We start from the raw sequence: 14,576 nt of genomic DNA on the forward strand, positions 1-14,576 counted from the left end.
ATTTGAACAGTCAATTGCAAATACTTAAACTAATAACAAAACATACTTACAGTAGCTGATTCAGAAGCGCCAGATTGTCATAGCAGATTCAGAATTATCTCCTCTCCTAGGTTCATGAAACGGTCGTCCATAAAATGCATTGCTGTTCTGTTGTAAGTGATCTTAAAGATTCCTAAATGCATCTACTTTCGGAAGGCCAAATAAAGTGCTTTTGCTTTCGCCTAGAAACACACAGCGTCTCCTTGACATGGCTGCTTCAACACTAACTGCTGTTACTGAAACCATGCCTTCTTTCTTTGCGTGCACATTTGGGCGGCATTATGCAAATATTTCCACATAGTGAGGTAGATGTGGGGGCGTGTTAGAACGAGCCGTTTTAGGGGGGCGTGGCAGAGTCTTAACTTTGATAAAGAATATCTCTTTGGTTTTGAGACTTTAGTCTTTGCAACTTCAGGGATCTTATCTATGCACAGCTTGTAACACTCCAAAAGAGAAAGGAAAACTTGAAATCGCATCATATGACCCCTTTAATATATTTATTTGTTTGGCCATTGTCGTTGCAGGTTTGGGTTATTTTCCCATTGTATAAGGACCTTTGAAATAAATGAAATCATTTAACGAAGTGAGATGGACATGTACTAACACCATGTCGAAGCAGAATGTCCGATGACCACATGGAGCAAGTCCTCTTCAGTGCATCTGTTCTTAATTTATATTTGCTTGAAAAAAAAAATGCACATTTGTATTCTGTATTTTTCTGTTACAGAAACATTTCTGTTGTTTCTGGTTTCATTGCAGAGCATAGTTACAACTACATGGCATTTTCTTAAGTATTTTATATTGTGCATCAAATAGTTTATATTTAGCATCATAATAAATCTAAGCATTTTTGATATTGCGTTTTTTTTTGTTTTTTTTTTAAGTAACCCTCCCAAGCCTGGATTTTATACACAATGATTTAAAGAACCAGCAGACCCGCTGTTTCCTTTAGAACGTGAGTCTTAGTAGATTAACCTTCTAATCCTGCCCTAACCAGGTCCATAAAACAAGTGTACCATTCATGTTTTAAAAATGTAGTGTGACATTCACAATGTCTGGTACACAATAAGCAGGATTAAACAATAATGACAATAATGGTGACCTAGATGCCACTGAACATTAAAACTGGCAAAGATAAATAGTTGCTTTCCTGCAAGTGCAGACAAGCCCAAAGAGCAGTTATGGTTTCATAAACTAGGCCAGTTTTAAATATTGTGATGAGTAAGTGCCTTGACTTGAAAAAGATTAAATATTTAAGAAATGCCATATGAAAGGCATCATTTCATAACCAAATATTTTATTTAATAATATGAAATGTTTTGCACACATCAAGATGAGTACTAAATAGTACTAAACACTAAATAAATGCTATATATAATATTTAAAAATCCATTTTTACAGGAAAAAAAATGAACTGAATTCAAAACAAACATTTTGTAAGTCAGCAAGTCAAAATATTTTCTGAGAATGACTCAACTGCTACTCAAAAGGAAGTGTTGGATAAAGGTTAATCTCTTGAGAAATAAAGTGCAAGAGCATCTGATCTCATGCCCACAAAGAGTGAATAAACAATAGATGTGTTGACCAATAAACCCACTAACGAGTAACGTAAATCCTTCTGGTTTCAGAGACCAATGATGGTCAATAAATAAATAAAAAATCCCTTGATGACATGAAAGTATGTGTTAGAAAGAAAACCAAATGGGGATTTCAGCCTTCTGGGAAAAGCACTAATAACTGTACAGTAAAAATAAAGTGAAGTGAGTGAAGTGACATGTGGCCAAGTATGGTGACCCATACTAGGAATTAGTGCTCTGCATTTAACCCATCCTTAGTGCACATACATAGCAGTGAACACACACACACCCGGAGCAGTGGGCAGCCATTTATGCTGCGGCGCCCGGGGAGCAGTTGGGGGTTCGGTGCCTTGCTCAAGGGCACCTCAGTCGTGGTATTGAAGGAGAGCGCTGTACATTCACTCCCACCCACCTACAATCCCTGCTGGTATGAGACTCGAACCTGCAACCTTTGGGTTACGAGTCCGAATCTCTAACCATTAGGCCACGACTTCCCCCACTAAAGCTGCTGTTTCCTGTTTGCATTCAGAGACTGACGCCTCCAAACTGTTTGGAGGCCAGAGCTAATCTATACCGGAAGCACTTACAGCCCATCTCAGAAAGCACGGCTAAAAGCATCATGGGACTGCACTGAAGATGACAGATTTAGAAAATGTAGGCCTCTTCACTATTCAGTGTATGCGGTTCTGGATAATTAGTCAACGAGAGTCCACTTTAACAATGAGTGCTTCTGTTCGATGAGGCCATGGGTCACCCCGTCTTTCTACGTGTCCCTCATTATATATGTGAGCATACCAGAATATGCAGCTATTTGCTTGGCCTGGGTGAACTTTAAGACTTTTGTGTTTCTGGGTCAGTGAGGGGTCAAATCTCATATGGTGGTGGCAAACAACCAAGAGGACTGACTAACCCAGAATACTAACTACATGGTAATGAAAATTGCTATGTGTCTGTGATTTCTGTGTGACAGAGCCGTTTTAAAAGAGGAAGGACAATGTTTTAGGAGATGGAAATAATATCTCCATGGGAATTCCTAGTCATTTTGAGAAACAGCAGGGGCGCATCTTTAACTGGGCGACTGGGTGGTGGAATAACCAAACAGCAGTCACACCGGCACATATCCACAACTGTCTTACATAGAGCATGACAGGAAAAATAGATTCATATTCATGTGGAGACACATTAATCATCATGTGACCACAATAAAACTGTAAAAGGAATATTATGGACTACATAATGCAGTTTGTTTTCAAAAATGAGATACGAGTCAATTTCCCCAGAATTTAACCTGGAACATTGTTTTAAACCTATTCTTTCTCTCTCACCTTTGCAAAGTTTTTAATCATTTAGTTTTAACTAAATTTAAGCAATTTAATTAAAGGGGTCCTATTATGCTTTTTCACTTTTTCAACTTTAGTTAGTCTGTAATGTTGCTGTTTGAGCATAAAAAAGATCTGCAAAGTTACAAAATTCAAAGTCCACTTCAAAAGGAGATATTTTATTTAACAGAAATCACTTTTCAAAAACTACAACGAACGACTCATTTGGACTACAACGCATATTTTCCGGGATTTGTGATATCACAAATATCGACGAATGGGACGAGACCTGGTTGAGCTGCACTAGAGAAGGCAACGAGTGTTATCACTGTGTCGGAGACACGCTAGCTTTCCCAAGGCAGACGAACTTAGGGTGGTTACAATCATCTGGGTTTAAATCGCACTCAAATTGATTTGATACAGGAACTATTCGAGCCGCTCATGCCAGACTGGGGAGAGAGGTGTTGTAATAATGTAAAATATGTTAAAAATAATGTTTTTTCGAACAACCTAGTCTGAGAGCCTGTTCGAGTACACCCCCAAAACAAAATCAAGACTTTGTAAAAGAGCATAATAGGACCCCTTTAAGAAATTATTCAATAAAAGCTATTAATTAGAAGACACTTCATATTTTTTTAAATATTAAAAAATGTCTGAATATTAAAAATAAATTAGTATTTAAGGTCATATCACATACATATATATATATATATATTACATAAAATGTAATATTAATTATAAATTTAGCCCATTTAATAAAGAAATTGATAAATTATTAAACATTATTAATTAAAAGATACTTAACATTATATTAACATTTAAAACATTTTTTTTTAATTAATAAATATTTAAGGCCAAATTATTCTATATTTTAATTATTATTTATTATTATGTATTATATATATTTTTTATATATTATATATACATAATTATTTTTTTGCATGCTAACCACCAAGCCATGACCCCAACACTATTGTCTTTTTTCCTGTCTCCCATTGCAATCCTACCTATTTATTTATTCACCCTTTAAACATTGTACTGCACGGGAACACTAATAATAAATTACCACTAAAGTCTAGTGATTCAATCCCAACACCAACACCTTCCAAAAAAAAAAAAAAAAAAAAAGTTACACAAAAGAAAAAGTGAACACCTATTATTCTCGTTTTAAAATGGCAACAGTATTATCCAACAGGAAGACCCATTCACAACAGAATTGTGCCTTTCTCTAACCATTCACAAATCTGACCGTGTAGATTACCACTACACACCATCTGCACTGAGTCTAGAACTTGCCACAGATGGTTGTCCTCCTGCTCAAGGGCCTTACGTATGTCCTGCTCACCCTTATGTATGGCAGTCAGCTCAAAGACTTTAGTGTCCTGTCCTTTGCGACAGTTTGGAACAGAGTCCAAAATTCAGCTCAAGAAGAGAGATTACATGAGTGCGCTGACCAGGCCGTAATCCCAAATTAAAGGCAAGAGATGTCGACCCGCAGGAGCAAAATAATCTAATCCTGCTGCAATTATGAGCATCACAATATAGATGCACAACAACTATCTGGCCTCTCAGCTTCATGGCTTGCAAAAACGGCCGTGCGGTTTTTCCACTTTGCCTGTTTATTTATCTGGGTTAAGAAGTTTATCGCATTAAAACCCTGTGAGCCACAGGAGAGACAATACTTTGTGCGAAATCAGATTAGAGTGCACTGTGCAAAAAGTGAAGGAGAGAGAGAAAAGTGGGGGAAACGAGGCAAAATATATATTAGCAAAGGTTTGGTAACAATTGACATTTATTTGCATTTTTTTAATTCCATTTTGCAGATGATGTGGATATGCAGCCGTCTTACCTGAAGGGAAGATATGAGGCATTGGAGCCGGAGATAAGAGCTCTATAGGCTTCCTCAGGTGTTTTCTTCAGGTAAATCACCTGAGACAGGAAAAAGGAAAGGAAGTGACATTAGAGCAACAGCAAAGAAGCTGAATGCTAGGTACTAATTCTATAACTTTAACATCAGTGTTGTTATTGTTAACTAAAACCATTCAAAATTATTTTTGGTAATTATTGGTAAATTATTTTGTAAAAAATAATTTTTGTGGTAATTGAAAAAGCTGAAATAAAATGAAATATAAATATTACATGAAAAACAAACTTAACTTAAATGAAAATTGTTGCACTAGAAACTAACAAAAATAAGCAACTACTAAAATTACTAAAACTAAAATTGAAAAAATTATAGCTATAGAGAAAAAAATCGAATACTATATTTAAAATATATAAAATATTTAAAAAACTAAAATAAAAATGACAAAACACAAACTTAAAACAAAACTTTAACAAAACTAAACAAACTAAAATTATAATGAAAACTGAAAATATAAAATTAAAAATAAAACCCAACTTAAAATATTAGTAAATACTATAATTGTTTTTAAATGGCACTAAAATTGAACACGGTTCATTCAGATGGTTTCCAATCAGATTAACCGATTAGGGGAAAACAGGGGAAACTATTCATTTCTAGATGCCCAGTTTTTTTTTTTTTTAATATCCTTCAAATTTAGCCAACATTTCATCATTTTAGACAATTTCACCCTGGCCAAAATGAAAATAATATTTTAGTTGACAATCGTGCAAAATGACATTTGATTTTTCTTCCAAAAATGTTTTGTTAATTACAATCTGACTTCTAGAAAGAACAATTTATACACAAATCGGGCGTTGCTACTTCCCAACTGCCTATCTTTTTTCCTATCCACGTCTGTCCGTGTTCCTCATTATCCCATACACAAACGCACTTTCAGGAAAGTGATGTTCGGGCAGAATGTGTCACACAGATGAGATGCTGTGGCTCAGCACAATGGGGCCCTTGTCAAGCTGGGACGACTTGTCACGGCACAGTGCGGGAGTCTCACACACACAGACTTGCTGAAGCGATGAGTTTTAGCGGTCATCTACTCCCTACATCCACGTCAATCCCTCTTGACATCATGGAAAGAAAGGACTCTATAATAAGAACTCCGCTCACTCCTTCAACATTTCTGTGGCTTGATGTCAGAATGCAGCAGGACGGTGGCAACACGGAAAAGAAACCTATGTGAACTGCGCCAAAGCCCAACACGCATTAAACACAGAAGAACTCAAAAATGGAAATTATGTCATTTATTCACACTCAGTTCTTTCTAAATGTTATTTTGTCCATGGAAGATAAATGAAGAAATTTTGAAGTTTGTGCTAGTCGCTCTTTTCCATATTACAAATAAATGGAAACTGTTTGTGAAGCTTCAAAAACATTAAAACATCAAATTAAAAATAATTTTTGACTCAATTTTCCTCTATTTTTGAACAAATCATTCAGACCAGTTTTATGAATCGATTCACTGAAATGATTCATCTAGAAAAAATGATTCATTCACAAATCTGACATAGCTACTTCTCTTATGAATGTGATTCTGCAAATAACTCCCATATTTTCCAAGAAAGTAAGTCATACCTGACTATTATTTACATTCACAAAATAATCTAAAATACCAGTAATTAAAATGAAACTGAATGAATCTAAAACTAATGATGTGTGGGAAATGTGCTATACAAATAAACTTGGGCTCAACGTATCGCTCTCATTCGACACAAATCCAAATCTTTTGCATGCATCACGTTAATTGCATTATATACGTTGCAGCACATTTCAGAAGAAAAAAAATTCTAGAAAATGTGCTAACAATTGATCGTACAACTTCAGAAGATGTGGAATATAGAGTCATGTAGTCATATGGGCCATTTTACATTTTTGGTGCATTTGCATCTTTTATGAAGCTTGAAACCCTCAGTCTCCATTCATTGTAACTGCATGGAAAAGAGCGACCTGCACACTCTTCAAAATATCTTCTTTTTTGTTCTACAGTAAAACGTCATAGAGGCTTGAAACAACGTAAATAACAGAATTTTCATTTTTGGTTGAACTAATCTTTTTAAGATCTCCAGTACTTGACAAAACATAAAACACGAACTAGGAGTGAGGTCAAGTGTCTGTTTTTGAAGGCTGTCTGTTCTGCAGGAGGCCAGAGCTTTATAATTTGTGCACGAGCTCATGAAATATGCACCGATCAAACAATTAGCTGAACAGTTCGGCAGATTAAGTTCAGTCCCGTGAGAAGTGTCAGCGCTTGTTTGTTTGTGTTGCGCCCTACTGTCCCATGTGACTCTGATGGAAGATCTTGGCCCAGCTGTTCAACCAGTACAAATAATCTCCTTCATATGAAAAAACTGGGTCATCTACTGCAGGGCAGATCAGCAGCAAACATCTGCGCTTGCCAGAGCAGCACATCCCACACAAGCCTGGATCAATAAAAACCTACTTACAGAAGATTCACTACAAGTGCAGAAAGACAAAAACATTACATTGAACACACGTCCATGCATGCAAAGAGTGACAGGCAAGACCACGCAGAGCAGAAACAAGGTTTTATGCAATTTGGAGATGATTATGGTAATATATGAGAGAATTACTTAAAATACTATTTCACCTTGAGCACTTTATTGAGTCTATAGGAGAGAATCTGCATGATTTGATGGCCGTCTCCAGAGGTTGGGTTTTTGAAGGTAGCTAAAATGAGTTTCCATTTAAGACAACTAAATTAACACCGGGATCAAGGTTCATACTAAATTTAGACTGGGAGGGTAAATGTGACCATTCCTAGTAGACCGATTTTGAGGAAGTACACCAACTTTGAGGGATATTTGCTAGATAATTAGAATTGCAAAGATAAAAAAATAAAGCAGCCCACATTTTCTCTAGATTCTTCGTCAGGTTTTCTGTGAGGTTTCCCTCATGAACTTCTGAACGCCGTACACTGTCATTTCAAGTTCATCAAACTTTGCATCAAATTTCATTTTATGGAAGTTCTATTTACACTTCTCCCCAAAATATACATATAAATAACTTGTTTTATCCCAACTGTAAACGGAGTTGTGAATTGCATGTGATGTTTTACAGTTAAAATGTAAAAATTTTTTTTTAATTATACTATTATTATGAATGTAGACTTATGTAAACTTTTCACACTGAATTTATATATAATTAAGGTTTTTCTAATGTTTTTCAAATCAGTTTCTTATGCTCACCAAGGCTGCATTTATTTGATGACAAATACAACAAAAACACTAATATTGTGAAATATTATTACAATTTTAAATAACAGTTTTCTATGTTAATGCATTTTAAAATGTAAATTTATTCCTGTAATGCAAAGCTGAATTTTCAGCATCATTACTCCAGTCTTCAGAGTCATATGATCCTTCAGAAATTATTCTAATATGCTGAGCATAAGAGACATCTTTCAAAAACATTTACAAATCTTAATTATTCCAAATTTTTGACCGGTAGTGTAAATACTGCATTTTTTTTTTAATTATTATTATTATTATTAATTTATTTTGCAAAATAAGGTAAATTCCATATATAAGGGAACCAAAAAAGTGGAAAGTTGAGTCACAGCTACAAACATCCAACACAGGATTTATGGTGGCACACAGTCCAAAATCAGATTACACAAACAGCCAGATTATAACTTGTTATGGCCCTCATCCAATTTAAAGCAAGGGAACATTAGATCCCCCCTCTTTGAATAGCCCAGAATCAGGAAAAAAGGATGCTGATATTGTAACACTACCACCCTTTTCGGTTCCCTAATATTTCAATTTGCAGTTCTTGTTGGGATAAGTAAACAATGGCTTCTTTGAAGGAAACTGGAGAAGCATCTGTCATACCACTTCCTTTCCATGTTGCCATTTAGGGCTCATCAATATTCATGAGGACAGAAGCATTCTTATCTCATAGTGAAATAGTAGCTGCTTTGTCAGTACAAATCAGCACAAATAAACTGAATATACTTGAGTAAATGTGCAGACCAGGTTATGAATATTATAGAAAAAATTGGTGCCATGACCCTTTAAAACTGGGCAGTCATTTAAAAGAAGGGCTTATCAGAATGGTACACTAACCCACATTACAGCTGGCACCTGTGCCTTTGACAAAGCCAACGGTGCCATCTGAGCAATAAATCTGCCCAGACCGGAGTACTTCCTTGAGAGCGCCAGGAACAGGAAGAGTGGAGATGTCCAATGGCGCAATCAGCTGGCATGGCTCACACGGTCATGGCGTTTCACAAGGGCCGCTGTGTACGTGGTGGTCTAGATGAATGAATGCAGTGGAACAGGACAAACTGGCATTCGAGCCAGTCAAGGACATAGTTATTGTGCTGCCACAAAGCGGGGGGACTACCAGTCAGTAAGCACTCTGTCGCTGTCTCTGAGGGGGAGTCAGGTATGAGGACGCTGGCAAACATTCGAGAAGACTTTGTGCGACAAACAAATTTGCTGTCGATGTGGGAGGACTGTTGGTTTTGATGGAAACAGCTGAGTGGCTAATTTGCAGGGCCATGACAGATTCCGCCCTGGATGCGAATCCTCGAGTTCCGGTGAAAGTAATTAATGGCAGTAAGAGAGGAAGACAGAAGGACAAATGGAAGTGGGATACTCACAGCATAAGCACCGATAAGCACAGCAGCGTTAGCCCTTTTGCGCTGGTCAAAGCTGGTGTAGTGCACAATCCTCTTTCTGGTCAGTGTAAACGACTGGAAAGAAAAACATGCATTAAACTGCAATCAAAGTTCGAGAATACATTTTAAATATGCAATTTATTTTGGATAGCTTGCATTACATCAATTGTTCAATGTAGTTTTCATTCCATTTTATTGAAGATGAAACTCAAATAGCATAAAGTTGCATAACTTATCTGTGGAATTTTTTTTATTTAGTTTTAGTAGTTCAAATTTCCTGCAAGTTATTAACAAAAACGACATGTACATCAATCATTAAACTTTTTGTAATTCAAAAAAGTTCTAAACAGCATCAATGGTTAACTCGCATTTTACAGAAACAAAACTGTAATGAGAAAAAAAACTGCATTAATGACTACAACGTAAAATGTTACTCTAAAACCATGTTAAACCAAACTAAACTTTTCATTATTATTTATTATTATAACAAACACCAAGTTTAGTCAAATCAAAATGTAATTTCTCATCTGTCTTTCAAAATGTAACAAAATTTGCATTTTCATTTCTTTAAGATGCTACTGACATACAAGCATTTTCAAGATATTGTAATGCAAAATTTGTTGCATTATACAATTTACATCAATTTGCATCAAATCGAAACACCAAGTTTAGTCAACAAAATAATTTAACTATCTTTCAAAATGTACAACATTTGCATTTCAATTTCAGAAATTAAAATGTAGATTGTTACATTATGCAATTTATATCAATGGTTAAACTTTTTAACAAACCAACATTTTAACAAACTAAACAAAATGCATAAAACTGCATCAATCATTTTTTTTACCAAAATTAGAAATTGTATCAATAGTAATGCAATTTTAATTAGAAAAAAAATTCATCATTCATTTAACATGGTTTTCATTAGAGTGGTGTTTAAAGGAACTCCAATAAAAATTGGATGAAGTTTTCTTTAAAATGCTATTTTATCCAAAATTATTAAATCACTGCATTTAACTTTTTGTTAAAGCATTTTAACATGAAGAGAAAAAAGAACTGCAACACTCATTTAACTTGTTGGTTTGTCTTGATTAAGAGTTAAAATCTTGGTTTAATGTTAAAATCACTCCAAACCCATTTACAGTTAACATGACTGGTTAGATGTTTGGGAAACAAGTTATGAGAATCTCATTAATGAATATCTCAGTATCAACCAATTTCACACGCCTAACACCCTTTTTCCTGCTTAAACTAGCTTGAGGTGTTCTCTGGATGACTCAATTGAATGTCTTTTACATGAGGGAATTTGGAGACAGATGTTCTAGCATCTGCCCCAGCTGCTTCAGTAACGCACAGTGAGGTGCTGCAGGTGAGCCGAAATGTGTGCACAAGAGAAACGGCATGTAGCTGCTAAAAGGCAACTCATGCACAGACAACACGCCAAAAGCTTCAGAATAATCTGTGCTGGAGCCGAGCTGAACTGAAAAGCCCTCAAAGCATCTGTTCCTGTGTCGCTCCACATGCCGCAGAGTAAAGATTTGGCTGGGGTGGGATGAGAGTGAAATCAAACTGCCAGGATGAGAGTGAAATCAAACTGCCAGCACAACAAATGAGGATTCAAACTTGTCCACCTACAACCCGCCCCCAAAGAAAAAGAGACATACCGAAGGCAAAACTAAGGAAAGGATTTTTCCAAAGCTATCTAAGCTGAGAGATCTGTAAAATGTGTTTTTTGTTGTTTTTTTTAACAGGAGAACCTCTTAAAAATGTGACTTTTTTGCCTCTTATTTTTTCTCTATTAATTTTCAAAATGAATATTTACTACCTTAACTTTACAACATTTTGTAAAGTCATAGTAACAGGATTGAACCTTTTTATCTTTCCAATGATAAGCACAGTAATATTGAATGTCAACTAGTTTGGAAAGTGAAGGTGTACAGGTCATCTTTTCTCATAGAGCATATAGTAACGTTATACGAACAGGATTGAACACTTATCTTTCCAAGGTGAATCAATAAACACAGCAATACTGAATGTCAAATAGTTTGGAAAGTGAAGATCTAGAGGTCATATTTTCTCAAAGTCATAGTAACAGAGTTGAACCAGTTTATCTTTCCAAAATGAATCAATAAGCAAAACAATAATTAAAGTCAATTAGTTTGGAAAGTGAAGATCTAGAGGTCATCTTTTCTCATAAAACCAGAGTAACAGAGTTGAACCATTTTGTCTTTCCAAAATGAATCAATAAGTAAAACAATACTTAACATCAATTAGTTTGGAAAGTGGTGATCTATAGATCATATTTTCCCATAAAGTCATAGCAAATCGTATAGCTAAACCGTTTTATCTTTCCAAAATAAATTGTAAAAAAAATTACTTAATGTCAACTAGTTTGGTAAGTGACGATGTAGAGGTCATCTTTTGTCACTGAGTCGTAGTAACAGGGTTGAACCCATTTATTCATCCAAGGTAAATCGATAAGCAAAACAATATTGAATGTCAGCTAGTTTGGAAACTCAAGATCCTTTCCTTTCTCTAGCCATCTGCAGATCATCTCTTCTCACAGAGTCAAAGTAACAGGGTTGAACCCTTTTTAATTTCTAGGCAAATCAATAAGCAAAACAAAGTTAACAATCACTCAGAAAGTTAATTTTTATAAAACAGCAACATCCACATGCAGGAGGTGGTTATACTAGTGAGGGGAAGAAATCTGTAAAAAAATTACATTTAGCTTAAAAACAAAACAATCTCAAGATTGACAGCATTTTTTTAATCAGATTGTACTTCAAAAACACCAACTTGAGGTTGCACAAGCTCCTCTCAGCAATGCTAGAAAGCTGATCTTATGATAACCAGATACTACCAGAACAGATACTACCCAAGCTTCCCTTCTTGCTGTTTGGTTCCTCCAGCCTACAACCAATCATGTGGCCCAAACCAGTGAGGTTTGAAGAAAAAAAAAAGTCATCTCTATGGCAACAACTTGTAAATTACAAACAGGCGGGGACATTCGCATGTGGTTGGATGGGTGTGCACATAGTGAAAGTGGTTAGGAGGAAAACACATCATGCTTTTACCACAGGACTTTACCTTTAATATTCCAAAACATGAACACATGAGAGACCTACACCTTGCCAGCTTTAGGAACACAGAACAAAACACAAAAGATAAAGTGGTTTATTATTATTCAAACACCTTCCTTTAGCATGGAAAGATGCTTAAGTAAGTTGACATGTCAGCAGAATTAATCACTACAAGGACACTATAAACTTCTTGTCTGCTTTGGGTTTGGTCCTCTTTGTTGACCTTTCAATTTAGGTTAATAGGAAACTAAAGTTGGAGTTGTGTGAAGTTAACCGTTTTATGATCCTGAAAGCTGATGAATCTTAAAAACTACATTTCTAAAGTCTGCTAAAGCAGAGGAACATTGTAGCTTTGTTCCAAAACCAAGTGACCTGCTTAACTAGACAGCAAAGGTACTTTCCAAAAGGCAGGTGGCTGGCATGTGCTATTAAGAACCTTTAGCCAAAATATTAGGAAGAATCACAAGTATCATTAGTGGAGAAGGTCCCAGAATGCATTGCAGTGAGTTCAGAAAACTGAGACGGCATACAATGTACTTATTTCATTTGAAAAGTATTGATAAAAAGTTCCAATTAAAAAACAGACTTGTTCCCAACGTTTGTGCTGTTAGCTTAGGAATAGCAACACGCTAATGTAAAACTACTGGAATCAATTGAGTGAGTCTCATTTTGTGTGGCATATTGAGTTACACCTATGTATTGTTCTAAATCAGTCACCTATGAGGTTTCATTTTGGATAAAATGCTGCCTTTGAAGGTAGCTGTCTATGTAGGTAGTAGTAGTGCTGGGCGGTATGACCAAAAATTTATATCACGGTATTTTTCAAAATTATACCGGTTTCACGGTACATGACGGTATTTTTTTTTTCATGCATGACCGGGTGTTAACCATATTTTCTACTAATTGAGAGATGAAATACCGCAGTATATTGACTTAGAATGCCCTATTTTACTGTCATGACTGAATATTGTCAAAAAATACCACACTAAATAGTGACTAAACACGACCCCTTTTAATACATGTTAACCAGGAGTCATTTATAATCGCGGCATTGTTCGTCTGATAAAATCAACATGCATCTACACTAAAGAGCGGCTATGCGGTTGTTTTGGCTATATTACTTTTTTGTCTCATGCAGCGCACTGCCTGCGTCTGAGTAAAAAACTAAAAAATACAACAAACTAAAAAGTGCATGTGATATTAACAGACGAACTACGCTCATATTTATAATTCCAAACAATCAGTAAGCGACAGGTGCTAGGAAACGCTGTGTTGTACTCATTTATTGACGAGTCGGCTGCGGTGCGGCCAACTGAATGCGCTGCTTCTCTGCCGCTCACTGCACAGAACAGACGCAGAGAGAGGTGACACTTCTCCGGGAAAGTCAGACCTCGCGTTCGCGGGACAGCACTGGCGAAATCTTCCAACTGAACCATAGCTAAGGTTTATACAAAAAAGTCGCTAGGTTTGTCAGTATGAATATTCTATGGAAAAAAGCCGCTAAAAGGGTCTGAAAGTTGCTAAATCTAGTGCTAAAGTCGCGCTCGTGTGTGTGAGACGCGGGAGCTGATGGCAGGGGCGGTGGATATTTGTGGCGGTCAATGTGGATATTGTGGATGAGTTCTTCTGTCATCACGTTCTATTAGTTCTACAGCTTCAGTTTCGGAACTTTCACGCTTAGTAACACATACAGCTGTTCCCTCACCACAGTGCAACAGTGAAAAGGGACCCCTTTCAAACAGTGTCGCGTTCCCAACGTTGTTTAAGCGACATACACCGGTATTGCGGTATTTTAAAAATTCATATCATAACAAAAATAAACACCGGTATTCGGTATGAACCGGTATACCGCCCAGCACTAAAAGAACTATTACTTTAGTCAATTATTAAAGTATTACATAGGCTGATTTTTTCATTTTTAAGTATTTGGGATTTTAAGAAATGGAAAATGTGCTGAATGTTTCATTTCATCCAAGTGAAATTAGCAAAGCAGTTAGA

At 36.0% G+C, this 14,576-nt stretch overlaps 1 protein-coding gene across 2 annotated transcripts in view; it reads right to left on the reverse strand.

Moving 5' to 3' along the window:
* The window catches only part of LOC107757493 (dual specificity protein phosphatase CDC14A-like), a 44,244-nt gene that overhangs the window by 20,126 nt on the left and 9,542 nt on the right, over positions 1–14,576 (reverse strand). For both annotated transcript variants that reach the window (XM_016574979.1, XM_016574978.1), the window contains exons 4-5: positions 9,478–9,570; positions 4,785–4,864 (exon numbers count right to left, since the gene is read on the reverse strand). In XM_016574979.1, the coding sequence (XP_016430465.1) occupies positions 4,785–4,864; positions 9,478–9,570 (173 nt within the window). The remainder of the gene's footprint in view (positions 1–4,784; positions 4,865–9,477; positions 9,571–14,576) is intronic.

This window comes from Sinocyclocheilus rhinocerous, unplaced genomic scaffold (assembly GCF_001515625.1).
Source record: "Sinocyclocheilus rhinocerous isolate Xijiao unplaced genomic scaffold, SAMN03320098_v1.1 scaffold2578, whole genome shotgun sequence".
Classification (NCBI taxonomy): domain Eukaryota; kingdom Metazoa; phylum Chordata; class Actinopteri; order Cypriniformes; family Cyprinidae; genus Sinocyclocheilus; species Sinocyclocheilus rhinocerous.